Raw genomic sequence first — 27,055 nt, forward strand, 5'->3', positions numbered from 1 at the left:
CAGAAATCTGGAAGACTTTAGCAAATTATGGAGGCTTGAATTTGCCTGATTTCCTGCAGAAAGTGGGGTCAATAGGTCTCAGACTGTAGACACACTCTTCAGGCAGGCAGCAGGGGGTTGGCTCTTAATGGCACTTGAGAGATGCTTAATTGCCTTTTTGAAATGTTTTTCTCAAATGAGAGGCATGGTTCTCCCATCCATTAGTGTGTGTCTACAGGCTTTTCCCTCTTACCATCATCTTTTAGTAGTTGCAGAAGCAAAACCTCCTTAAAAGTTGCCTTATTTTTCCTAAGTTTTGACCAGCAGGGGAGAATTTTCATGCCTTTCTGAAAGTAGTAGAAGTTGGGATTTAAGGAATATACCTAAAATTTAAGTTTATAAGAGAAATTCAGGATTTTAGGTACATATGCATGTGCTTGTACACATATTGCATGATCTATTTCTTTCTGTAAGTACCTAATATAGTCTTAGATTATGGAAAAGGAATAATCCTTTTCAAAAGATATTATAGCAAGCAATTTGTTAGGGAGTGTTGTGGACAGAGAGAAAACATTTTTAGAAAAACTTCAAATGGGAGGTAGCAATTCTCACCCATAAGTAATAAATAGAACATTGTCTGCAGATGGCTCTGCTAGTTATTTCTTCTTGTAGGACAGAAATATAATATTTTCTTGGCACTCTGATTATGATGTTAAACCTCTGTTTCAAGTATTAATGAAAAGAGGTTTCTGAGAGTTGTGTTGAGAAGCTGCTTGACATTACCAGGGTCATTCGGATAATAGCAGTCTTGGGGTGGGGGTTGTGTGGAAACAAGTCTGTAGTAAAGCTTTAATGAGGTGGATTATGCTCTGGTAACATTTAGATTGTGATTTGCTGTAGGAATTATTGAAACTACAGCAAAATCAGAGGGCTGTCCCCATCTGCCACTAGTCATCTTGTACAACTAGCAAAGTATGTACAAAAGCTTTCATTTTAGAAAATGCAGTAATCTGAAAGCATATTTTTCTCTGCACATATCAGTTGCTGAAGTAATGGATGTATATTTTCTGAGTTACTGAGTGTGCTTTCACAGGTAGCCATGTCGCTTTTATGAGCCAAAGTTCCATATTGTACCGTTACTGTTCCTACATTATCCTATTATTCCTCTTGGGTAAAAAGTAGAACTTTGCGTTTTCCATTAGGATCCTCACAAACAGTTTAAGATGAATGCTGCTTTTACCAGACCTGATAAAGTGTGTGTAGCTGAAGGCCAGTCTGTCTTTCCAACTATTTCAGGAAGTCTACTAAAACGTATTACTCCTACTGACAGGTCCTTGCCTGGATCATACTCTTAGACCATCCTGGACAAAAGAGTGTGCCAATGCTGTTCTTAACTTTTCTGCCTCACATATTTATCCCCTCTTCAGTTTTGATCTGTTCATAGAAGGAAATCGTATTCACATCATATTTTTTTCTCCTTTAACAAAATGGTCCAAATGTTATGATGTCTTTCAGTAAATAGGCTCTTTGTTCTCCTCATCCTTGAAGTCATTCTAGTTAGAGATGTCTAACCATTAAACACTGGGAACGTGATTGTTGGTTGTATAAAGATAACCAGAGACTAAATAGGGAAACAGAAAATTGGAAAATTTTCTTCCTACAGATATGACCTTGTAACTCTGAGTCTGTAAAACTTGTTTTACTCCTGGTACAAGCAGGCTTATGGTATGAGTTTAGCTGGAGAATTTCACAGTATTTCTGTAAACTGCTGGCAGTTGCTAACCTCTTACGAGCATTCATAGTTTTTACAGGCTAGGATTCAAGACTTCCTTGCAAAACAGCGTCACTCAGTTTCTGTTTTCCCAACTCCCCTTTTCACCTTGTCCCAAAGGTTTTAGTTTTTCCTTTTGCTTCTCTGTCCGACCCCTGCTTGGAAAGTCAGTTGGAACGGAAAATTTGAGACTAAAATGCTGGTATTTTCATTCTTGTCAAATGGTCCCTTTACTGCTTCCTCCCCCATGTTGTCAGCTCCAAAAGGGGTTGGCACATTCAGTGGGAATTTAGTTGCCTGTCTTGTCTTTTGCCATCTGGGCTGGCTTCCCTATGTTGTGTATTGAAGTAAGACCTTTAAAATCTTAAAAGGGATGCCCTAGTTAAAATTCACAAGGAGCAGATAACTCTGAAACTCATCTTTGAATCTCATTTCTTTTAAATTTTTTTTTTAATGTAATAGGTGCGTTTTTTCCACCATTGAATAAACTGTGGAAGCTAGTACATTGCTTCTCTTCATACTTGCTTTTTCCCTTTTTGCTTGGGTGCACATTTTATGCCAAGTTTATGGCTTTGTTCCTTTGGTTTTGTTGTCACTAACACTTTTTCACTCTGAAATTGTAGTGCTGATTAAGTTTCTCTTTGTTCATTGAGTCCTGACTATAAATATAAATGTCTTGAAATAATGATGATTAGTAAATGAGAATTGAACCATGCTAGCTGGGGTCAATTCACCTTGGTTTTCCTTCTCCACAAATCCACCTGCCTCTTCCACTTTAGCTTTTACCTTAACCCCTGTTTGGTTGCAACATTACAGCTAGGCAAAAGTGAAAACTGAAATAAGAAAGAGATTGATTGGAATAAAGGTTTTGAGAAATTGCTGAAGTCAGAATTGGAGAGTGAGCCTGCCTGATCTGAGCAAATTACAAATCTCATGGTTAGGGTCTGGCTATATGAATTTTTCCCTACTGTGATAATTCACATTAATCAAATTATTTTGCTGTTTTCTTGTTTTCCTTTACAGAAATGGAGCAGTGTGAATAACCCACTCTTCCTTCCACTGATCCCACCTCAGTCCCAAGGTTTCACAGCTGTAGTTCTGACCTATGACCGAGTGGAGAGCCTTTTCCGAGTTATCACTGAGGTGTCTAAAGTGCCTAGTCTATCCAAATTGTTGGTAGTCTGGAACAACCAGAATAAGAATCCACCAGAAGGTAAAAACCCATGGGAGGGGTGGTGGAGGAAGGTGAAACCGGGCATAGCATGTCTATTGACACCTGTTACAGAATGACCTCTCTTCCACATCATTTATATTCAAGAAGTAGTTAATGTTTCTTTCAAAATAATTGGTTTGGATTTTTTGTGACCGAGTGTTTGAAAGTGGAATAAGAGAAGCCAAAGTAGCTAACAAGAAAAAAGCATACCAGTAGTTGTGCTGCTAACTCCTGAATCAAAAGTTATAAATACAGTATTACAGAAACATTTCTGTCCTTAACATTTTTGGAGGGAGTAGTAAGGAGAGGCCTATTTCTGATCTGTCAATACTTGCTTTTATTTCTTTGTAGACAGACTTTCATCACAGTGTGTATACTGATGCTACTGGACTGTTTCTAGAGCAAATGTGGTTCAAAGCAGCAAAGTATTTTGAATGCTTGGAGCTATAAAATAAGTGAATATTTTGATTAATTGATGAAACGAAAAATTAGGACATTTCAGCTGTCCAAAATGGAGTTTCCATACCACTAGAATATCTTGTGAAAATGTTAATGCTTGCCCAGTAAGACAATACATAAGTGCCTGTTTTAAAATATTTCTCTTTTCAATACATATGGTATACTGTACTGCCCTTTGTAGTATGTGAGTGAGTCTGGTGTCATCTGCATGGTTTTTAAATTGTTTTTTAATTTGTGGTTATTTTAAAATGAGGACTCATTCACAGGCATTTTCCCAAGTTATTTATATCTGTACATTTTTGAAACAAGGTTTGGTTTCAAAGGTATATTAATTACTCCAGTGTGAATTCAGCTCTGTAAATCTCTCAATTATTTAGTTTTCAGTAGCTGAGGTGTGCTTTGCCGGCCTGGCATACTGCTGTACTGTATCCCCTTGTGCCAGGGCCTGGGTCTCAGGCTGCCCAGTCCTCACAGCTTGCTGCCTACATTTTCAAACCCAAGATCCTTATCCCATGGCTTTTTGACTCCTTTCATGCAATGTCATTGTACACTCCATGGGCTGCTCTGTGTCCAGCCAACTCCCTTCTTTCCCATCCCCAGGCTTCCTGCCTCACAAGACCATGCTGCTTGTAATCTTTTCCCAGGTCCTCAGCTGGAAATACAGGTCTTGACATCAGTGAATTCCATAATGAAGTCACCATGGAATAAATGGGAGGTCTTGCCCCATGCAAGGGAAGTGAGCTGGGCTTGGCCTTTGGTAATCTTCTCCAGTGCTAGACAGACTCTCCAATGCTGCTCATTTTATTTCTGTGCTTACTGTTCCCTAGGGTGACTTTCTTCAAGTTCTGAACACCAATACTAAAATCCTGAGCATTGTGCTAGGCAATTAAAGCCTCCTCTTCTCATTCTGGATGAAGTACTGTAGCTATAGTAGCTGTATATAAGTCTGGTTCCCATGTGCTGTACATATGGATCTGTCATTCTCATCTGAAAATGTGGTGATTTTGTGGGACAAGAAATGTTGCCTTCTAGGAATACGTTTTCTAAAAAAATGCTGTATTGTAGATTCTTCTGTAGTGAATGAAGTATGTTAGGACTCCACGTTATTATTCTCTTTCCAGAGGCTTCAACTGCTGCTGTGTTCTACTCTTCAAGGTTAGTTATTCTGCATAGCAGCAAGATGCAATGTAGAAATTAATCCCTGACCACTTGTCTCAATTTACTATCTCCTAAGAGCTTCTCAGAGCCAAGCTATTGCTACCATTCACTCGGCTTATTTGCCATTTTGGCAACTTGCTGCAGTTTAAAGCAAAGTAGCTTTATTGTTTACTTTAAAAAGTGTTCTTTATTACTTCTGGGCTAAATATGTCAAGTTTAGTCATATTTTAAATATTTTGCAGCCCTTTAGAGTAAAAATTGTTGTGTGTAATATGATAACAATTGGTATTTTTGCAGTAAGCTGTTCTTTCCTAAAAGCAAAAATGTGTAGTGATATGTACACTTATGGGATCATTGAGTGTGGGTGGATTCAACCCAAATTGCTGGAATTGTTTCTACATTTCCTTCAAGTTAGTCTGAGATACAGGAGAATTGAAGCAAATAGATCATTACAATGACCTTTTCAATCATTGTATTAAACTTGAAAATCAAAGTATGTTTAATTTTTTTCTGCCTCTACTACTGCTAAGTCATAATCTAGTTAAAAAAACAAAACAACAACCTGTAGAGCTTAAAATTGTGGACTTGAGACCACAGTTGAAAGCATAAGCAGTTTTGTCCTTGCGTTAACCTAAGCATTGCATTGAAGTGAATAACTATTTGTTTTTAGTGTCCCTTGTCCCTTTATTGCTGTTACAACCATTGTAATCTCTTGGCCTATGGCTAGAGAGAGGTCAGTATGATTAAATGAACTTGTTTTATTCCAGATCCATGCAGGGCATTCCACTTGCCTCTTCAGCCAGTCTCTCGTTCAGTCTATCTATTAGTGATCCTAATCCTCGGACTTCAAAGCTACTGCTGTTTATAGCCTGTTAAAGCCAGGAAGTTTCTGATGGATTAGAACAAGGAATGAGTTTGAAGTTTGTAATGTGCACCACTGTCACTGATAAAGTCTAGTTTATTACCCTACAGTAGTATCTGCACTTTTATGGCTATTCATTTTTAATTGGTTGTAGTAAAGCAGAGGCACTTAACCTTCTAGAGCATCAAGTGCTGTATTTCTTGGTCCTTTCCACGTAAGGGACATGTTTTGGTACAGAAGCAGAACTTGGCTTTTGTCATTGCAACCCTTTGTGCCTTTGTTTTGTTTTTGTTTTGCAACCCTTTGTTTTCATTTTGCATGTGTAAGTGGGAGGGCTGGGTGAACAACATCCAAATTGCCTTCCTTAGTATGTGTCCTAAATTGAGAAACTGGATTTAGGTTTCCTGGGATGCAGCTGGCAAAGTGCCACACAAGTGACATGTGGCCTTTCCTTTCTTTCCTCTGTCAACACCAGAAAATTATTATAACTGAAAATATCATTATTGTCAAACCAATATGCTATGCATTTGCAATAATGCCTTTATGTAATGATATGACTTAGGAGGAAAACTGAATAAAAATTAAATTCTCTAAAAATTGTACAAAATTTAAGATCATGGAGTCACAGGTGGTCACTGCCGTCAGTAGTGCTGAGCATCCCAGCTAAGAGGCTGTAGCTGATCTTGGCTGCTGTGCAGTGGTAACAGGTGTGGGGAGTGTGCAAGGTGTCTGGAAACAAACTCCTTTCAAACCTAGACCTCTCAGGGCAGATGCAGCACTGCTGTTACAGAATTATTTTGTTATGCCGGCTGATAAAAAAGGTAAGCAGGTAAGAGAGCAATGGATTAATTAAACACTTGACTGGAAAGTTTTCAACCAAATAGCATGTAAAAATAAAAAAATGGAAAGCTACATCTATGTGTGCTAGATATCAGTAGTAATTCTACGATTATTTTTTCCTTAGTCTTAAGAGTTTGTAAGGATCATTTTTTTAACTTAATGTCTGAGAGCGATCTGTGGAAATCTGAACTCATGGTTCTGTGTTTTCTTTAGAGTCAGTGAAAAGAAACAAGATGAATCTATGAGAAACACAGATGTCTTGTGCAAAGACAACAAAGTTTGAAGTTTACACAGGGTTTCTGATGGTAAAAATATTAAATCTTGTATGTGAAATAGCAGAAAGAAAATATCACATGCATTGATGATTCTAATCTGGAACCTTAAAACGTTATAGAATCTGCTTGTTATCTTAAGTACTTAATGAATTTAGGGATGTGATCTTTGCTCTGCCAAAACTTTGGCTGAGTTTTGCATATTTTCTCTGCTATGCATTGTATGCAAGAAGCCCATTAATGCAGCAGTAATGTCAGTAGGCCCACTGGACACACAGCTATGTGTATAATACTAATATAAATAGTAAAAGGCTTGAAATATTACAGGAAAAAAATCAATATATTTCCTCTCACTTGCTCTGGATCAATTAAAATAAATATTGTGGTCCAAGAGCCTGATGCTGGGAATATTTGTGTAGAAATCATGATTTTCTCCATCAGCCAAACATTTTCTTCCTTTCATTTGTGTTTTTCTGAATTGCCAGTACTGAAATTTAAGAAAATGGTCTGTGATAGAAATTTCCACCAACATTTGTTTCAGACAAGTGAAGAAATCACTTTGTCTACCACATAAATCATATTACAATCTATAAATTCATTACTGTTAGTCAATATGCAACAAGCTACAAATCATGTGTGGTACCTTAATTCCTTTTTTGGTTCAGTTTTATAAAAATAAAAAGTGTATTTTAAAGAATGTATATTTTCTGTTTAGTTGCGGATCCTGGAGCTAAGTTGCTGATAAACTTCTTTTGGTATTATTGAAATAATACTCTTTGTATTTCTATTTGATGCTCTTAATGGACATTGATATAAACTGTTGGAGATAAAGAAAGTGAGTATTGAGTATCCTTTGGATTGTTGTATCTTAAGAAAGTGTTATCTTAAAAAAAAATTAATAAAAACATCTTCAGTAACAGGTTTAGGGTTTTTTTTACATACTGTGCCTTTGGTAGCCAGCACTGGTAGGAATATTTTTTTAACTTCTCTCTAAGTTTTGAATTAATTTGGCTTCTTGATGATGGACTTTATGCCATTTTCCTTGATTAGTTATAGAACTAATTCATGATGATTTTAGTCTTCCATAAGGCATATTACGAGCATTTTGCAATATTACTTCCATTAGATTAGGGAAATCTAGAAAGTTTGCCTATCAAACCCATCTTAACAAACTGGGCCCTAGTGTCCTAGAACCAAATATTCTGTTTTGTTATATACAAGAGGAATTCTGTGCATTTCAGTAGAACAATATAAATACTGTAATATGGGTAGAAAGCACCTGTTTTGTACCTGAACAGACTTTTTCACTCAGCCATAATGGAAGGAATTCTGGTAGTAAGTAGAAGTAACATGCTTGATATTCTTTCTGACAGTTTTTTTGAAACTTCAGACTCCAGCAAAATTCTGTCATTCAGTATTAGAGACTGAAAAAGTATTAATTAGGTTTCATCAGCAATGTTCAATTAGTTGTATTCATGCAGATTACTATAGGCCAGCTAGTATAAGCATCAGATGAGAGCTTGTACAAAGGTTCAGGTATGAGAATTGAGTATGCTGTATGGGATTCTGTGCAACTGCAGGTACAAACACAGCATGTTTAAAGATGTTTTCTGCCAATTTTGTGTCAGTCTTTGTCTACCTTGCACAACTTCTGGTAAGGTTTATCCTTTTTATATTTCCAAGTGGTCTCCATAGAAGTTTTGGGAAGTCAGAGCATTATTTTATTAATATTTGGGATCCAGGTTATCACTAGTCATGAGATACTCATAGGTGTTGTTATTGAGGCAGTAAATCAGAAAAAGAAATGTTTGTACAAATGTCTTTGTATGAGTCATCATAATCACAAAAGTGATTTTAACAAATAAGTGGATTTTAAAAATATTGTCATATTGGTTTTAATACTGATGGGCATTCAGTTCTTGTCATCAAGAGTGTGCACTATGTTTCCAGCTCCTCATTATCCTTACCCACTGCTTCCAACTGCAAATGCAACAAACCATCTGCATTCAAGTATCACTTGCTATTTTTTGAACTTGATACTACTTAGAAGTGGTGTCCGAAGAATATTGGTTAGCTCTGTAGAGCTGCTGTACTGTCTCATTTTCCCTAGGTTGAGTGTTGAAACTGGGGATGGATGATTAGCATGTAGAGCAAGTAATTTCCTTTGTAAATGCACTTCTGTCTGCTAACAAGATCAGCAATAGTGTGTGTGCTGCAGAAGGACTTCTTCAGATGTTATTAACTTCCCAGTTTCTCAGAAGCAAGGATACTGAGAATGGTATTTAACAACAGAATGGTATGTCCTGGTTCCAGCTGGGACAAGGTTAATTTCTGCAGTCTGAACCACCTCACTATTCTGTACTACCTCACTCATTTCGAGGGGAAGGGAGTCTCTTCCAAGGAGAAGGGTTTCCTCTGGTTGAGAAAACTTGGTGGAAGAAGCTGACTGGAATTGTCTATTGTTGGTTTTTTTCCCATGTGAATAGTTTCTTTTCTTGCACCCTGTTGCTGGTACTGTTGCCACTACTTGTTCATTTTATCTTGTGCTGTTTCCAGTAAGTTGATTTTTATCCCAGCTTGTGATCTTTGCCTTTTGTGCCTCCAATTCTCCTCCTCTCCATCCTCCTGAAGCAGGAAGGGGGAAGGGAAAGAATGAGAGGGAGCGAGAGGTGTGTGGTTTGGAGAGTCTTGGTGGGGGCACTGAACTGGGGAGTCCCATTCCCAAACCATGACACAATGCCATTTCTCTTTGAAAATAAATAGTATCTTCCATGGAAATATTGTGCTCTATTATTTTTAATAATCCCCTTTCATGTATGATATAACAGTTCATTCAGTACTGAGAAAAAGGGCTGGATTTCAGACTAAGAAATCATTTTTATATATAAACAGCATGCAAGCTTATGTTAGTTACATTTTCATTACAGACATCTGATCACAAGCCTAGGGAGGTGTGGAAAATGAGAGAAGTTTTTTGTGTGAAAGGGTATATTCCTTTAGATTATAAGGAAGTTGCCTCTTTCTCATGACTGTCCTCCCTTCTCTTATTTACATGTCTCATGTGATTTCACTGGCAGTTGTAGCTGAGAAGCACATAATTATAGGATGGGATTTTTTGCTGCTCTTTTATATGTATTCTAATTGGGAATGTAACTATGGTACCTTATTATCCTACTGTTTAAATCATCTTGAAATCATGCTTGAAAATTTTGCTGTGAGATATAGACTTGCAGGACTTAATGGAGGAATTATGGGCTAGCCAGAAACACAGCCATGCATGTGGTTGTGAGGGTCTGTATGCCCATTAGAAGAGGGAGATTCATTGGGCAAAGCTGGGAGACTACTGATTTTGTGTTTAGAGGACCACACACTGTTTTCTGTGAGCTTCTCCAGCAATCAGTGCATTACTAGTCCTAAACAGCACATAATGCAAATTGTGACCTGAGTCATTACCAGAGAGCAAGTATAAGTGTTACTGACTTTTCTCTCATGATTATTTCAGTATGACACACAATAGGAGGTGCCTGTCATTCTGTTCAGAATCATTATATAGATGGGCTTGCATTCACTCCAGAGAGCTTTATTTCCATAATTTGCTTCTATTTTCTGCTGCATCACAGAGTCCTCACTGATCTTTTAAAAAGTAAGAGTAGTCCCCAGTCCAAACATGCATTTATAATTTTGTATGCCTAAAGGATCTCTTGCTATGATGTAAGATTCTTAAGCTTCTTTTGTGTTTGTCATACTCCGTTAAAGGTCTATCTAACTGTAAGAATAAAGCCTGTGCTTTTACCTTGGTTATATCAAAGTCTAGAAAAGGTGCTTCACCCAGAGTCTGGGTGGGCACTGGGACAGGGTCCTCAGAGAACTGGTCACAGCACCAACTCTGACAGAGTTCAGTAAGTGTCTGAACAATGCTCTCAGGCACATGGTGTGATTTTTGGGGTTGTCCTGTGCAGTGCCAGGAGTTGGACTTTGATGATCCTTTAGGTCCCTTCCAACTCAGGATATTATGATTCCTAGCTCTGTGATAAACTGCGAATTTTCTCCATATATGTTTGGCTAGTGCTGAGGTTTCTCAGAACTTTCTAAGCAGTATCTGAACATTCAAAGTGTGATATTACACCAGTAGCACACCCTGTTTCTGATTGTTCTTTAGATACAAATACTTTTCTTTTGTGGTCCTTTAAAATAAAAATAGGCAATTTTAACCTTCCTGATGGAGTCTAAAACTTTGACTTCTGAAGTGACTGCTGTCTTTTTTATATATGTATTTCTTTTGGAGTTCCTGTGGTAAAGCTAATTTGTAATACTTGGATCTCTCACTGGAGCCTGCTGTCCTTTATGATAGTCAATTTTGCACAGGTTGCCAGTTGCTACCCAGGTGTCATTGTGTCATAAAATCTCACATGAGCTTCAATCTCTGTAGGGGCAGCAATCTCCAGTATCAAGTCAGCCTCTAGGCAGCAAGTAGCCATGTGCATTTTGCATGCTGCAGAGTAACTGGCACCCTAATGCCTTATTCAAAGGTTCTCCAAAATGCTTATATTTTCTTTTCATTAATCTAAGGTTAAATTCAGAAACTTTATATTATGTTTCTCAAAGCACAAATATTTGACAGTAACATACCCGTTGTTGAAGACTGGTCATTTTGAGAGACTTTCCAAGACCTTAGTAAATCATGTGGATTTAAGAGGATTTGCTGACATCTGAGAAGCATGCTGATTGTAATTAGATTACATCTTCTTTTTTCATACACTTTTCATTACTTTTTATTCTATAACCATTTTTATGCAAGTGGCATGTCTTTTAGTAAGCTATCAAATAGTTGATTTTTCAGAAGAGCTGTAAGTTTAATGCTTATATGCATGCTTATTTTTCTGAATTACTATTTTTTGATCCTAGTGATTTTTCAGTTTCAATTTCTGTTTCAATATATTCCTGCACTTTGTTGCAATTTGGTTGCATTTTTTGGTTCCATTTTTTTCAACATGTAGTAGACATGAAAAGAAGAAAAGACTGAATAAAAGAATTCTTAGCATGTATCAAATGTAAACTTTGATGCTACATACAAATACAAATTTACAAATGCATGCATACCTATGGCAATTCTGATTGCAACTGAAACACTTGTAGCAGTATTTCTGGGATCTATTAGGCTGTTTAAAATTTTTTTTATACCAGTCCTGGTGTTACATTTGGATAATTATAGGCAATTATCCAAAGGTCTTTAAGAAACTTGCAAACATTACAGAGTCTGTAGCCTTTATAAGGCCATGACATCTGCCTTTGTGAGGTACCTGTTACTCTCTGTTACCATTTATAAAATGGTACTTGCACATTGTACAGTAAAACTAGTAAGAAATCAGTGAGTGAAATCAAGAGTACTAAACACTTCCAGTCATTCAGTGTTACTGCCTTCTGAGGTTACGATGACTAGTAAGCTGAAAATTTTGGAATTTCAGTGGTCTACTGGAATCATTGTTTCCAACTATGATTCATGCAGGGCTTTTAAAGACCTTACAATGCTAAGAATAAAATGAGCTCATAACACTATAATTGGATTCAATGCTTCATTTTTGTAGTGGTCCCAAGGAACTTGCTGTATCTCCCCAGCTGGTGGCTGACCATGACTTCCATCAGTCTGTCAGCAATGGGATTGAATCCTGCCAGCTGACTATTGGTCAAGATCACAAGCCACTCACATGTGCTAGGGCTGATGCCTCATGCCTTCTAGTAGAAGGACAAGAGGTGAGTAGAACAGGACAAGAATGTGCATATGTGTCAAATAAAGACCATGATCTTCAAGGCCACACAGATAAAAGTAGATTTTACTGACACGTTTTCAACCTTACGGGAAAAACCTTGGGGTAGGAAGCTGAATACTGAATACAAATTTTGCCAGTAAATATCAATCTGTGTTTCTTCATTGTTTTTTGTTTGGGGTTTTTTTTTGTTTTTTTTTCTTTTGGCCACTCATGCATGCCAGTTCTTTCTAAAATACAGCTCCAAGAAAAACTGACTTTTGAAGACTCACTGTGGTTTGGAAATATTGCTTTGTTTTCTCGAGTGAAGTAATGTTTGGACTCTGGTGTCTTTTAGCAGTGTGCAGATTTGTGGGTTTTTTGAGTGTTGTGTGAGCTGTTAAATCTGAGATACCCAGTGGCAATAAGGATGTGGACACTTCTTCCTAATAGCAAATTTTACTTGTACATGTGGGAATGAAGTAGTTTCTCTTCTTCTCTGGTACTGTCTTCCTAGTGCAGCAGACTGACAGTGGAAGGAGTGCTAAACTGTCTTGGAGGCAGACCTGATTCAAGGTTATGATGGAATTGGAAGTGTGTGCAGATAATTGTATCCCATTATTTTTGGTGTTGTCTGTCAGCCAGCATTCTTCAGATCCTTCTGTTGAGAACAATTCCAGTATATGATCATATGTTGTTTAAAAACTTAAAACATTTTCTCAGGTTAGGACTTCTCTTATTTTTGTCCTTACAGTGGATTTTTTCATTGACACCTATTTTAATTTCCACTTTTCATTCTCAAAACACAGCAACAAGGATCTTATTTCCTTATGCTTTTTTCTGAATTTCTGTATTTGCTCCATATGTCCTAGTAGTTTTATTAAAACTTCCTATTCTTATCCTGGTGACAGTCAACAACCTTACTTTTCATGGAGTTTGAGGCAGAAGGTTCAGTAAGACCATCTGGGTTGACCTGTGGGTCCACATTGTCGTTCTTTTCAGTCCAGTGACTTTTAACTTGGCTGCATCTTCTGTAATAATGCCCAGTCTTGTTGAATGACAAGATGTACAGAACCAACTGCTGTCCTTTTTAACTTTTGCCAGAAGTTAACCACTGTTACTATTAAAAATGTCTGCCTTACTTTGAATTTGCCTGGCTTTAGATTCCAGTCATTGTTTTTTGTTATGTCTTTCTCCAGTTTGTTGAAGATATTTTTCTTCTTGTGTAGGTGCTTGTACATGTTAATCAAATTTTTGCTCCTTCTTTTAGTAAACTAAACAGATTGATCTCCATAATCTTCCTACCAAAAGGCATTTTCTTCTGACCTCAAATAACTCGTGTGACTATTTTTGTACCATTTTCAATGTTTTAACATGATTTGAAATATAAAAACACCAGAATAAAACAGCATTTTAGCATGTCTGTCTGTGTCTGCAAACAGGTAAAATTGTGTTTCAATTTGTGCCGTTGTCTATGGTCTTTTCACTGGCCAGTGAAAGTAGCCTAGTTCTATCTTCCTTGCAGCTTCCCTTCAGGTATTTGTATATATTGGTGAGACCTTCCTTGAGCCTTCTCTTCTCTAGGCTAAATAGCCACAGCACTCTCAGTCTTTCCTTGTAGGGAAGATGCTGCAGTGCCATCATTACCTTCATGGTTCTTTGCTGAAGTCTCTCCAGTTTGGCCATGTCTCTCTTGCTTTTAATCAAAATACTTTTTCATGAGTAGTTGCTTTTGGGATGCTCCATACTTAAATAATGACTACTGTTAACCTCTGTGGTAGAAACTGTACATGGTTATATGCATTTAGAATGAATGTTTAATATTCAGCCCTTACTTCCATTTCCTTTGGCTTGGTGCTCTATACTTACAGCTACAGTTACTCCTTTGTAGGAAGAGAATAGGGTTTTGAAAATTTTTGAATATATGCAGAAGCTGTTAACGTGATACTTAAGGTGCTACATGTTAAACATCTAGGAAAAAATGGAAATTAATCCCATTGTACAGTGACTTGGATCCAGTTTTGTATCTACATGGGTTTTGTTGCTATTTAAATCCTCATTTGACTTGTGAATTTTAATGTGTGTGTACTCCAGTACTCTGTTGTATTTGGAAGAATGCTGTAGGGCACAAGTTAGAATCTATTTGTATTTACCTAGTTTTAAATTATCACTGTGACTTTGAAGATGAAAGAAATTGCTGAGATACCAAATCTACTCCTTAGCAATAGTCAATAGTGCTAAACATTTAATTGATACAATAAAATTTATTTTTCTCAGCACCTGATAGAACTAACACTCTTAGTCTAATTCTTTATGACCCTAGGCTTGCAGTCAGTGATTGCATACTGCTGCTTCAAATTATTTTAATTGCAGTTGAGTGAAGGATCTTCTCATGCTGTGTGTCCTAATACATATTATCCCTACACTTGCTCTGTGAGTGTTGCAAACTATTTTCTGTGTAGCTGCCCATGAAGCTCTTTGTAGAGACATACAGAAAGAAATGTAGCTGAACTTCTGCCTCTTGCCTTCATATGCTTGTGTTTGCCAAACTGAAACTGCTGTAAATTTGCCATTAAGAAGTTTTTGTTTACATGTGAAGAAGAAAAGAGTAAAGAGTAGCTAAGATGGATGTGCAGACTCAGAAGTAAAGTATAACATTGAATTCTATTTATTTTAATTTTTCTCTAATTCTCTAGATTCCCTCTGGCCAAAGATTCGTGTTCCCCTGAAAGTTGTTAGGACTGCAGAAAACAAACTTAGCAACCGCTTCTTCCCTTATGATGAGATTGAAACAGAAGCAGTGTTGGCTATTGATGATGATATCATTATGCTAACCTCCGATGAACTCCAGTTTGGCTATGAGGTAAGAGAATTGGTTTTTCCTTGTTTCTTAGGCTGTTCACTTCACCATTAGTATATATGAAGTGTATATAAAGTGGAGGAAGCACTGCACAGTCTGTTGATTCAGGTTGTTTCATCTCTCTTTACCTTAAGAGTTCAGTGCTGACTGAAATAATTCTACAGATAGTCATTACTTTATTGGAAAAACTACCAGCTAAGAGGTTTTCAGTAGCTGGCACAGGAGTGCCAAGAGACTCCAGAAAATGTTGTAGTGGAATTAGTGCAGTAGAAACAGACTGAAAACTGAACTGCATTTTTCTTAGCAGCTTCAGATAAATAGGAAATGCTAGCCAAGTGAACGTGGCTTGATGGACAAGACAAGTTTCAGAGATTAAGTGTTGGGAACAGAGGAGGCCTCTTGAGGACATGCCGAAGTAAGGTGGTATGCAGTGAAAAGAAGAACTGAAGAATTTCAAGGAGGGGACACATGGATCATGTGCTTGAAATGGCAAAGCTTCAACAGCTGCTGTTGTGATGAGGGTATGGACAAAAAGAAAGCTTGTCCAAATCAGTTACCCATGGCGGTACAAAGAGGTGACAGTCTTAATAAGTTCTTGAATTGTTTGTTAAAAGTACAGTTGAAGCAACACTGTTGTCTTTCTTCCAAAACTATGTTTTGATTTAGGTAATTTTTGTCGTCTATCGGCAATTGAGAGGCGGAGACATCCGAGTTGAGATCAGAAGCCAATTTTATTGAGTATACAAGGCATTTATATAAGGGTTTTACTTGTATGGCACCTATATAGGGTTCTATTTTTGGTAACAATTTCCCATTGGGTACATATTCTTCATGACATCATTTCACCTGATAATCATTACAAAGTTTCACAACATATCTCTTGGTCACTTCTACCCTAGGGAGTAGACATCTGTGTCTGTCTCTCCCTAATCTGTCTGATTACACCTGAGATACTAGGCTTCTTTATCAGTTCCATTGTATTCTCTGTTTTATTCCCCATAGTCTTCCATTTGTCTATGGGTCTATGACACAGTCCATAATCTAACATTACTGTTTTATCTGTGTATTTAAGACAAAGATGCTCTATTTGTAAACAAATCAGAAACATTAGAAAATGTAATACCATTACCATATTTTATGAAAGCTTTGAATTATTTAGTCGTACCTGTACATGCATTATCAACAGCAAAACAACACTGCGCTTCCTATGTGAGAGCTAGAACATGAAACTGTTACCTGAATTAAATGAAATTATGAAAACTGCTTCTCTAAAGTGGAGAAAGCTAGTGCAGTTTGGTAGGTGTCCAATTTTTAGCAATCTTAAGTGCAGTTAATACAAGATGATATTTTTTTAAAATATGTTGGAAGTATTTCTTTAACGTATGTACATGTGTGGTAAAATATTGCTCTTCTTCTCTCTTGAGAGAAAGAGATTGTTAGCAAGTAACAAGCTTTTGGACTCCAGAAATGGCAGAATGTAGGTATGCTGAAGTAATAACAAAGATGTTAAGTAGTGGAGACAGAGGTTTCATCTATCATGCGTGTCTCCAGAAAGGAAATACTTCCCTTGCCAGGTTAAGAGTAGCGAGTTAATACATGAAGTGTGAAAGATGGAAGGAAGAGAAGACAACTGAAGGAAGGGGATTTTGGCTGCACAGACCTTCTCTATACTTTGTTGTCTACATTGAATGCTTTAAGCATTGTACTGCAACAGCAGAGCAATCAAGTTCTGGCAATTCTGCAAGCTGACTTTTGCCTGTGTTGGTTCTTATAACTACTAGTTTTAAAAGTGATCTGATGAGATGAAAGATAGCAGATCCATAATGTGCATGCTGCATAAATCCTTGCTCCATTTGCAGTTTGATTTCCATTTTCATAAAGCTGTCTCAGATAAAGTGATTAAGGAGTGACTTACTGAAGTCACCTAAGTGACTACGTGTAAATAGTTCTGCTATTGGCAGAGCAGACTTGAAGGGCTTTGAAGCAAAGATTCAACTGCAGCTGGGTTCCAGCTGTGTCAGCCACAAGTCATGTGAAGCAGAACCTTGGTTTTCATGTGTCTGAATTGTTAATTTTAACATCCTCAATGGACAGTATCTGTAATATCACTTATATTGAGTCTGGTCACTCATACAGAAAGGTGCTATCCTCATGAAAAGCAAAAATAAGGCAAAGAAAATTTGATGTGAATTCTCCTGCAGTCAGTGCAATTCAGGGATAATTGGGCCCTGCAAGTGTTCATCTCCTAGGACTAAAGTCCAACAGGTCTACAGGTTGACTTTGCTGGCTCATTTATTGGCCTTATGGCCATGTGTCTTGGTTGCAGGGACTATCTGAGTAACAGTCCTTATATTCTGTGTGAATGTAACCGTTTGGACATGAGGTTGTTTAGTTTGGCACACTGAAAACTGTTTCTTTTGCAGTTTTTTGCATTTTATTATAAATCCTATTCCTTTCTGATTCTGGTAAGTCAGATTATTGCACAGTAACATTGATGGAAAGTTAAAGTGCTGTATTGAGAAGATAGTTGAGGAAAACCTATGAGTAATTTGAATCCTTATACTTTGAGTTTGGCTTCACCACCCCCACCCCCTCAGTAAGTTAATTGAATATAAATGTCTTTGAATACAGAAGCAGAGAAAATTATTCTAGAAATACACAATTTTCTTCGAATAGGAGGTGGGTGATATAACTCCTACTCTCTGGCACAGAAATCAGGGGCTGAAGATTGATCTTTCCTGTCCTTGAGTGTCTGTGACTTGCTTGACAGGCCTGAGCTGGCTCCCAGATGTTTAAATTGTCCTCAGCCTGTGATAATTTATTTATCTGTTTATGTGTGTTACCAGAAAAGTATCTCTCAAACTATTGACTCATTTGCAGAGGAATCCATAGGGAACAGTAGCAGCATATAAGGTTACTAAAAAGTTTTCTTTTAAAAGTAGGTCTGCTTCTGCTTTGGTCATATGAAGGGCTGGAAACGTGACATTCAGTAATTCTCTTTTCTCTCCTGACATCCTTGAGACTTTGCATTTAAACGTGTGGCAAAACCCCCTCTGTCACACACTTGTCTGAATGTATAGAGCAAGCCTGAAAAAAAAAAAACCCAGAAAACTTTGATCTCTGTACACTTTCAGCCATAAAAAATTATAGTAACACTCAAAGTGTCAGACTTTTTTTACTTGTTAAAAGTGAACTATTATGGTACAGTGATTTATGACCTTGCATAAATCTATTGGAGCAGGCAGAAAAATAGTTCCTGTGTGCTGCTGTATTAAGGTAGCAGGAGAATAGTCATGACATTCTGACTTTGGAAAAAGTAGTTCTGTTAAGTTACATGACTTGGGACACTGGAAAAGAACTCCTGTGTCTATGTAATTTTTTCCCACTTACTGAACTTTGTTGTTCACAGAGTATTAGAGAGACACAAGAAATGGAACAAGTATTTAGATTATCACAGTCTTAAAAAATTAAAGCAGAACCATTGGCCACCTCTGAAGTGTTTGGTGTTTGAATACAAGACTGAAATCAAGCATTCTCACCTCTGTGTATCAGCTGGCCTCGAGGCAGATGTTTTAGCATTAAGTAATTTCTTACCACATACTTTTGCAGCTCTTTGTCCTTACAGAGACAAAGTATTTTTATTAGAGCAATAATATAAATAGTCCAAATGAGGATTATTGTTCTGAGCCTATGTTTTTCGTTCATAAAATGTACAGTTTGGTGCATTGCTAAGTTTGCATTTTTTTCTGTTGAAAAATTTTGGCCTTCTGTTGGTAAATGATCTTATTCTGTCTCAAAATTGTTTTTCAGTGCTTCATGCCTCTGGCATTTTTAAAAAATAATCTATTCTGTTGAATTGCATATTTTGCTAGGCTGAAATTTTCATGAAGTTTGAATGCCTTCTTCAGAGGAATTCTTCCTTGCTCATTTTGACTTTAAAAGTTTAGTTTTCAGCAGTCCTTTGTAGGATGAGTACTATCTCTGCTTAACAAAAGAATTATTCACTGCTGGCCACATTCAAAGCTCTTCTTCAAATTGATGATATTTTACACAATGTGTGTGTGCAAAGCATCATGCATCTTTTAATGGCCTCTGCGTTTACATTTTACTTTATTTTTTAGTGATAGCACAAGCCATTTCTTTGAGGACTGGGAAAGAATTAAGAGTGGATGAGCCTTTGGAAGGCAGGAGTACTGATGGGTTGAGTTTGTTTTCATTTGTAGAGAATAGTCAGTGTTTTGTTCGTACAATGTCGTCATGGTAGCCTTAGAAATGCTGACTATTTTTCTGTTTATTAAATTGCTGAAATTGCATGTGACTTAATGTAGTTTACTGAATTTAATGCAGAAATGTTTGAGAATGTTTTGTAGAAGGAAATTCTTCTCTATCCTTCCAGCTATATGGAGAGTTTGCTGTTCTGGTGGCACAGCAAATTGCACAGAATAGTTGAGGCTGTGAGGCAGAAAGAGCTCTGGAGAGGTGAGGCTGGAGGGTGTTCTAGCTATGCTGTTTATGTCACTTGGGAACTCAACTTGGAAACAAAATTACTATCATTTCCTTTTGGTTTTCCTTACAAGACTTTTAGTAAAACTACTAAGTCAGAACTTCTATTTGACATTTCATCTGGGAGATGCTTCATCCAAAAATATTTAACTTCAGGGTTGACTAGCAGAGTCTTTGGAATGACTTGTCTGCAAAGAAGCATACCTCCTCTTCACTTGGTAATGTTTTTCCTTGGATGTGTCCCTTACCAATATTAAATCAGGCCATCCCTCTCAGTCTGAGAAAGCTAATAAGATCACTGGCTAAAATGAAATGTATTCCTAACAGACTAATAAATTATAGGCAACCATCAAACAGGAAAATGGACAGTAGTACAAAATAGAGAATAGTATTAGAATCATTACCATTATTTTTATTCTGAAAGCTTCCTTATAAGCAGTAGCTGTATATATTAATTTTGGCACAAAGCATATGTATGGATTTGGGCAATGAGCTGGATGGAGCCACTGGGAGCCTTTCCAGAATTACCATTGAGTGAGCTAGTGGTGAACATTTTAAAAGAGCCAAGCTTTTCCACTGACTTCAAAAGCATTACTTTTAAAGGGAATCTTTGTTCAAAACACCAAAATTATTTTTTAGGTGCATTGAACTGACAATTTTCAGAGGCCAGGAAATTTTTTTACAGGGCAGAGTTGATATTTAGAGTGACTCAAGGACATATGTATGAGTAATGTGCATTATAGTTGGCTTTTATTTTATGTCATTTGGAGTCTTGAAGATGACACCAAGGGCAAAAACTGGAAGGAATATGAATCCAGGGTTCTGTGTTGAGAAGGCACTGCAATCCCGTGGGAAGCAGTAGCTGACTTTAATCTTTCTTTCAGCTGCTGTTAATATGCATGCCATTTCCTCTACAAGAATTCTTAGCCCAGTACGGTGCAGATCTGTAGTGTTCTGTCAAATCCTTTGCTGAGCTTCAGTAGCTTATGTGGTGGTGCCTTCCAACAGCTGGGAGATAGACATTTTAATATTCAGGCTTAAAACGAAGTCATTATTTTTTTGAGTTCTGGAGAATGAGGAATAAACTTCTGAGCATTGTACATTTAGTTTTGTGTTCTTTTTTAAGGTTTTCTACATCACATCAAAATAGTTATTTCAAACCCTCACTGGCTTGCCTGCTAGAAGTCTGTATTTAATTAGCTTATGGCACCAACTTTTAAGTGTCCTATGAATTCTCTTCCTTCAGTTCCAAGTTATTTCTGATTTCAAGAACCCTTTGTGTTGGAGTGTTGTCATATCTAAATACTATCCCAGTACTTATGCCCTAGAACTGTCTAGAAAGATTGATTTCTGGATAAAATAGAAGTCGAGGAGTCAGAAGATCTGGTTCCCATTCTTGTTTCCTGTATGATTTTTGGCAGGTTTCCTCATCTGGACGTTTGAAATAATAACTGCTCTCATCATGGGATTCTGAAGCTGTATTAACTGACAGCAATAAAATGTGTTGAGATGTATAGATGAGAAGGTATAGAGTAATGCAAAATCATAGAAATGTAGATGCAGAAGCAGTAACTTAAGTCTGATTGTTTTGTCATATTTACTTTGACAAAATACTTGCATAGAGTCCTTATAGTCCAGGCCTCCCAACTGAAATGTCCTGACACATAAAAAGCACCCAAAGTGAGCTGCTGATGGGATGACATTTACAGGATTCCAGATAACACTTTCTTTACTGCACATTCAACTGTAGGGTTCCCTTATCTTTTGTACAGACAAAAGAGATTGTGTAGGTGTCCTTGGGGATTTTTGAGGTACTTGTTGAGTTTCTTGTTGTTGATCTTGCTTACAAAAATTTCATTATGTATGGATGTTTGTTTATCCATTACCAACCTAAACCAGAAACTCTTGTAAGCTGTGTGTTAGAGAGTAAAACTCATTCTTCCAGCAGACCTAGCAGTTATTTGGATTAAGGGACAAATCTTGAATAATTTGTCTGCATACAATGCAGACAACCTGTATCTAGAAAACAAATAGCGTTCAGAGCCCTCTAAATAATTATAATCCTTCCTCCCTTTTTCTCTAATGCAAAAATTGTCCATTATTTAATGTGGGCAGCAGTGTGGAGAACTGGGGTTGCATTAATGATGCCCTTCTCCTTGTTCTTGTCTACTGTATTTGATCCTGTAGTCAGCTATAAAATAATGCATGGAGTGACAAGGATGGTATCTTGATTGTATCCAGCTGTCTGGAACAAGTCAAGGGCAGAGCAGCCTTCCATGTGGCCAAGCACCCACTAAAGAATACCAGAAATATTAAAATTTAAACCAGTTCCTGACAAAGGAAGCAGGTCGGTTAGATCCAAATCCAGCTGTGAAAGTAGTTAGGTTGTGTTCATATCTACTGAAGTTAACATCAAAAGTTTCATTTTAATCGTGCTTGTGTTTAGTTAGAGTTAAAATCTTTTTGAATAGTCATTTGTGTTTCTCTATAGCAATTATTTAATATTCCGTTAGTGGCCTTTTGCTCTGGGACATGGCTTCTCTGAGCAGCAGGGTCCTTCCACAGCAAGCTTGCTCTTTTTTGTACTTCTTCCTGGCAACATTTTGTTCCAAGAACTTGGACTTAGAAGAATTTAAGTGATCCTTGCCCCACTGAAACTCTATCCTTCCAAAGCAGATGTGTTGCATTTGCTTTCTGTGCAGGCCTGGTTAACAGCATGTCATGTTTCTTCTCTTCAGGTCTGGCGTGAGTTCCCTGACAGGTTGGTTGGATATCCAGGCCGCCTGCATCTTTGGGACCATGAGATGAACAAATGGAAATATGAATCAGAATGGACCAATGAAGTCTCAATGGTGCTCACTGGGGCAGCCTTTTATCACAAGGTAATATACAACTTGCATTGTATTAATGTAAAATATGTACATTAAAAAAAAGGTCTATATGTGTTTCTGTCATTGTTCCATCAGTTTTTGTGGTGCTGTGATTATTTTCTTTAAAACAGTTGGAGAACTGATTGTGAGCTTTCCCTAATCCTCCTTCAGTTGCTGTGAAAACCACTGATTTGTCTCTGCCAGTAAAATAAAATCATTACTTACCTTTATGAACTTACAAAACTCCTGCCAGTTTGCATGACCTGAAAGTACATAGCAGATTTTTCAGGGAATGTAGCCTTGTAGCTGCCAGGCTCAGAAAAGAAAACGAATTTTAACAAAATTTTTGTGGTGGTCACTAAAGGAATAGTTATGCAGTTTAGCACCCAAAAATTATTTTCTATCTGCTGAAGTAGTTTTTGTCTGAAGGCAGCTATTCCACAACTGAAATACTTAGTCTTGCAGTTACTGTATCTATATTTAAAATTATCTTCTTTCTCTTTCTCTCTCCTCTGCAGTATTTCAACTATCTTTACACCTATAAAATGCCTGGAGACATCAAGAATTGGGTGGATGCTCATATGAATTGTGAAGATATTGCCATGAATTTTCTAGTAGCAAATGTCACTGGCAAATCAGTCATTAAGGTGTGGCTTTTCTGCTGTTTATATATTTTGAAAATTAAAAAACATGAGATACATACTTAAATTTATTCAGTAGGCTTCAATATGTTACTTAATTCTCCTTTTTCCCTCATTTTTCCCCAGTATGGTATCTTAGTCTCCTTCCATGATAGAAAAAGTGAAATTTTTATGTTAACTGAGAACAGAGAATTGTGCCTTACCAGTTGTTTCTGGTTGTTATTTTAACCATCTAGATGAACTATAAAAAAGATAATTTAAATGACAGCTGTACATATGTGTGTGTATATGTACATGCCCACATTCATATATTTTAACTATTTGAGACTGCTAGAGGAAAGAAATTGCCAACTGTCCACAGCTCGCTTCATCGTGGCCTGACAACAGCTGATTTATAGGAATGTTAATTGCAAGAACATTAATTGCAAGATCAGCTTTAAATGAACTTTTTATCCCTGAATTAATTTCCTGACATGTTTCGACACGTTTTCAGGTCTAGACATTCACTCTGTACATTCATTTCAAAGTGTGTCAACTTGGAATGAGATTTAGAGGCCACCAGGCATTACTTCAATTAGCTGGGTCCGTTCTCCCATCTGTCCATCATCATTTACTGGGACTGGTGGCTGCATTTCCTAGAAAAGTCTTTAGAAGATAAAGTGTGTGCTTTTGCTGAAAAAGTTTTTGAGCTGCATGAGGGCACAGCAGAGTAATTTGGCACCTCTGTGCGATTCGGAGAGTCTTGCAGAGTTTGCCAGTCAGCTCTTAACTGGAGAGAGCAAAAGAGCGCCTGTTGGATTAACGTTACGGTGAAGTATGGGAAGCTATATTTCATCGCTGTTATGGCTGCAAGAACAAATGGTGTTTATACAGGGACCTTGGCAGTGAGAAAACAGTCATTAAACAGGAATTAAGGAGCTTGTCATCGCCACTTCTTTTCAGTTACAGAAGGAAAAAGCCCTCCAAGCTGTTTTTATTGGGCCCCTGTGAATTTTGCAGTCAGCCAGGCCAGATGGAGCTGAATGGAGGAACAGAGTGGCTTTTTTTTTTTTTTGTACACCCCCTCTTTTTGAGGCAGCTCAGCTTACACTGCAGGCATGTTCAGAGGTATTGCACTGCTCTCTGTGCAAGGAGATTAATGTCCCTTCTGTTGATATTTGATAATATCTGCCGTGCCTTTCTACAGGTGACCCCACGAAAGAAGTTCAAATGTCCAGAATGCACAGCAATTGATGGGTTATCACTGGACCAGACACACATGGTGGAAAGGTGAGTGACCACTTTTTATTTCTCTGATTGCCTTGTTTTGATCCCTAGAATCTTATCCTGTGTCTCATTAAATTAGGATCAAAAATGATAGTGTTTTTATAAATTACTAATTTTGAAAGAATGTTACATGGATTCGATCAGCATAAGTCATTCCTACGATGAGTGATGTGTCACTGAAAAGTAGACTACTACAGAAAAGAACTTTGGACGGGTAAAATTTTTAGCAGCTTTGCTGTAAAACTTATAGGACACATATATGAAGTTCAGGTTCTTGGTTGGCAGTACTGTCAGTAATACCACATTTCTGTTTGCTGTGGTGTATCAACTGTAATAAGTATGATTTTTTTTTTTTAAAGCAGACATTTGGTAGCTTACCAAAGAGCAGAAATTATATAAATTATTAATAAAATTATCTGAAGTGATATTTGTACATTGTCTTCTCTCCAAGGATTGTGAAGCACATTGCTTCCACTAGTGAAGGGCAGTTGCTGCATAATTCCATGTTGCATTTTTTAACTATGGCAGCATTATTATATTTTTTGAAAATTTAGTTTTGAAATAAAGTATGCATTGGAAAGGCAGTGAATGCTTAGAGTGAAATACTGAAAGTCTGTAATTTGTAAAAAAGATTTGCATTCCCTGCTTTACAATAAAGGGCTTTCCAGCTTTGACCAAGACACTAGGCTTCTCTCTGCCTTGGCTTCTGGATGTGTGAAATAAGGGAAAGTTTCTCCATTTTGCAAAGCTGTTCAATACCCAAGTTTGAAATGGACTATCTGACAATAAATGTACATACTAGGTGCAATTAACCTGAGATTTAGGACTGATAAGGTATCTCATTTTAGGCTTCTTGAGCTTCTTGTTGCATCTCTCCTGCAAACTTTGCGAAAAATTATTTGCAACCATAGAACTGATGGGGTAGGTAAGCAGGGGGAAGAAGTCACCAGAAGAAACAGACAGTTGGACTTGATGATCTTAAAGATCACTTCCACCACTGATGATTCTATGATTCCAGGAGGTGACAAAAAAAAAAAATCTGACCTGCATTTAAAATAAGCCATTTCAGATTTGCATGGTTATCTTGCTAGTTATCATTCTAACAGTGAGCTTTTTTCTGTCCTCCTCTGCAGAAGTCAGAAAATTTAATATGTTGTATGGGCTTTAATAAGGCAGGGTTAAAAAAAGGAGTATGCAACTCAGAAGTAAAACATACCCCATTAAGATAGGAAAAATTACTCTCAGGAAAATACTTAAGAAAGGGGTGGGAAGTTTTGTAGATCTTAAATGTTAGCTTAAAAGGAAGCACAAGAGGTTCCCCCATATCTAACAGTTCTGACCTGGCCTACACGATGGACTACCTGAAGCCAGTTAAGCTTTCCTATGGTCATAGTAGTAGTGCTACAGCAACATGTAGGAATTTTAGTTATGAACTAGGTTCTCATTAAGGGAAATGCTATAGAAACAGATGAAAAAGTGCTCCTTGCACTTAAAGTGCATTATGATGCTGGGTAAAGGTCATGTTTCCATGTCTATAGCAGCTCTTGTATCCTCAGAGTAAAGTGTCATTGAGAGTTTATTGAGAACATGTTTAAACTGTTGTTTTGCTTGTCTGTAATTTTGAAAAGTGGAGAATACTGGGTTGTGGGAAGTGTTAGATTGACTGCAAATCCACATGCTTTTATTTGCCCAGCCAAAGAAGTACATGCTGAGATAGAGTATGACTGCGGTACAATCTGGAGAGATAGACAGTTTAGCTGTATTCAGACTTGATTTTGAAAATCCTTAATATCATACTGAAACTGCTTGCTACACTTAATGCCTTCTTGCCCTCTGTTATCATCTACCTAAATATAAAGGAATTACCTGAGAATCTGAAAAGGTTTCTTTTTTTGAATCTTAAGTTAGATAGTTATTTAAAATGGATAATAAATGGTAACAACTCCTAGAGGAAATTTCCATAACTTAGCTGTGAGTAAGGATCGATCGATCGATCTGTCTGTCTATCTATCTATCAATCTATTTATCTATCTATCAGTCTATCAGTCTATCATCTACCTACCTACCTATCTAATCTATCCACTAACTATTTCAGGGTCAAGAGAGAAGCTGAATGGAAAAAAATGCATGCATCAGGGAATCCATGTCATTATAAAGAATAACTTTGTACTGATAACTTAACAGTGTTTGGTATCAAGAACAATACCTGAGGTGTCAGGCAAAGAGCCATTATCAGCTTTATTTGCAGCTTCCCCAAGTGCCTGACTTATTGCTTTTTAGCATTCAGAAACAACAAACAGATAGTATGAGCTAATTATTTGCATGGATATCCAAGGATCAACCTACTGTTTGTGAAACAGTTTATCAGGGTTGTCACGTACATGTGCAACATTCAGTGTTGGGTTTCTGGTTCAGAAATAGCAGAGAGATGCCCAGCAACTGCCTGTTGGTTTTGTAAATGGAAAAGGTTTGAGAAGTCAGTTGTGAAGATCTGTCCAGGAGAGATATTTAACTAACTGGTTTTAGTGGGCATTTTGACTCGTTCAGCAGAGATGAAGATGGTCCTGTTTAACTCTGTCTCTTAATAAGAAATTTTATTCTTTTAGCAATACACTGA

At 37.2% G+C, this 27,055-nt stretch overlaps 1 protein-coding gene across 5 annotated transcripts in view; it reads left to right on the forward strand.

Annotated features, from left to right (window-relative positions):
* EXT2 (exostosin glycosyltransferase 2) overlaps nt 1–27,055 on the forward strand; it is a 75,305-nt gene that overhangs the window by 42,026 nt on the left and 6,224 nt on the right. For all 5 annotated transcript variants that reach the window (XM_088057903.1, XM_005522408.3, XM_014252095.2 and 2 more), the window contains 5 exons: nt 2,774–2,963; nt 14,995–15,161; nt 22,400–22,543; nt 23,050–23,178; nt 24,359–24,441. In XM_088057903.1, the coding sequence (XP_087914029.1) occupies nt 2,774–2,963; nt 14,995–15,161; nt 22,400–22,543; nt 23,050–23,178; nt 24,359–24,441 (713 nt within the window). The remainder of the gene's footprint in view (nt 1–2,773; nt 2,964–14,994; nt 15,162–22,399; nt 22,544–23,049; nt 23,179–24,358; nt 24,442–27,055) is intronic.

The sequence above is a fragment of the Pseudopodoces humilis genome, chromosome 7, assembly GCF_049639895.1.
Source record: "Pseudopodoces humilis isolate 2021_Gansu_Grassland_sample_001 chromosome 7, ASM4963989v1, whole genome shotgun sequence".
Classification (NCBI taxonomy): domain Eukaryota; kingdom Metazoa; phylum Chordata; class Aves; order Passeriformes; family Paridae; genus Pseudopodoces; species Pseudopodoces humilis.